General features: G+C 42.9%; 1 protein-coding gene across 1 annotated transcript; it reads right to left on the bottom strand.

Annotated features, from left to right (window-relative positions):
• Positions 1-338: 338 nt before the first annotated feature.
• Positions 339-947, bottom strand: LOC149176251 (ethylene-responsive transcription factor ERF018-like). The gene has a single exon (XM_089421405.1). The coding sequence runs from the start codon at positions 945-947 to the stop codon at positions 339-341; it is 609 nt and encodes a 202-aa protein (XP_089277531.1).
• Between the last annotated feature and the right edge of the window lie 558 nt (positions 948-1,505).

Genomic DNA, 1,505 nt, shown 5'->3' with positions numbered 1-1,505 from the left:
CAAACATTATCGTAATATTTGAGTGGTAAAACCGAGGATGTGGTTGTTATTGTTTGCAAGGTGTTACTATATTGTGAAATTTGTTGCAGGTATTGTGTTAGATATTTGTAATGGATGATGATGATCTTGAAAAGCTTAGAGAGAAGACAAAATATCAGTATTGGAGAGAAAATATAGATGATGTACATATTCTTGCTAACTTGTAAGGTAAATAAAAAGTAGTTGAGATGGTCTGATGGATCACTCATATATTGCCAAACCGTCCCTCTGAAAACTTAAAGTTACAGGAACATTGTGTAGGCCACGTGTTAGGATATATTTCACTCATTTGTCTAAACTCAAAAGTTCCACAAGTCTAGCGAGATGTAACCGTCCTGCTCATCCTGCCAAGTCGGAATGAAGTCCAACGCGGAGGTGTCGTCAATGGATGGGATGTTCTGGAAGTTGAGGCACCCACTGCTGTCCAACGGAGACGCCCAGAAACCCCGCTCCTCCGAAACCTGCTCGCCGTTGCTCTTCCGCAACTCCGTTTCTGAAACCCTAGATGATCGCGACGGGGAGGCGAGGGAGACTTCATTATTGATATTGTTAGTGCGTGGAGAAAGCGAAGTGGAAGGCAGTTCGTCCCTTGCATATCTAGCGGCGGCGATCTGAATCTGGTGGCGTGAAAGAGAAAACGCCGACGGAATTGAAGGTACAGAGTCCGGAAAGTTGAATTTGGCGTTGGGGCCTCTCAAGCAATACACGGCGGCATCGTAAGCACGGGCGGCTTGCTCTGCCGTTTCGTAGGAGCCAAGCCATATCTTCGTTCCGGTTTTGGGCATCCGGATTTCGGACCCCCACCTCCCCCATTTTCGCATTCTAATTCCCTTAAATTTGGGGCGTTTTTCACTGCATTCGTTACATGGTAGAGTATTCGTATGTTGTTCCTGCGAGGTTATCTCCATATCTGGCAAAGAAAAAAACCTGGGGTACTAACTAAAACTAGCTTGTGATTCAGGTGACGGATAGTGCGAATTGTTGGACGGAGTGGGGTATGTTTATTGCAGAGTATATATAGGTGTCCGCGTGCGTATCGAAAGCGCGTATTTGTGAGGAGGAATTATAGTGCCACGCGTTGAATAAAAAGACAACATGAGAAAAACGTGGATGCACGGATTGGAGGTCTAAATGAGGCGTATAAAGAAAGTCCTCTTGACCTTTTAATTGAAAGACAGTGATGACGTGTACAAATCTCCTAATTTTGATTTTATGACCGAAATTAACCGTATGTCACTGCTCACCACGCACACCACTTTCAGTGAAGTGTGAAATTAGCCACTAAGATACTTTTAATCATCGTGAACCTCATTTTAAATATTTTAAAGGAGTTGCTTTAGAAATAGGTTAGTTCGTTATTTGTATGTTGCAAATCTAAGAATGTGTATTGGTTAAATTGAAGAAGATATTGTTTTTGGTCGGTAAGCACTCATGGGGATTTGAAGTAGTGACTTATGTAAAGAGTG

The sequence above is a fragment of the Pinus tabuliformis genome, chromosome 4_1 (genome assembly GCF_031772625.1).
Source record: "Pinus tabuliformis cultivar Carrire ecotype Pingquan chromosome 4_1, CPIR1, whole genome shotgun sequence".
Classification (NCBI taxonomy): Eukaryota; Viridiplantae; Streptophyta; class Pinopsida; order Pinales; family Pinaceae; genus Pinus; species Pinus tabuliformis.
This window is presented reverse-complemented; position numbering and strand designations above follow the sequence as displayed.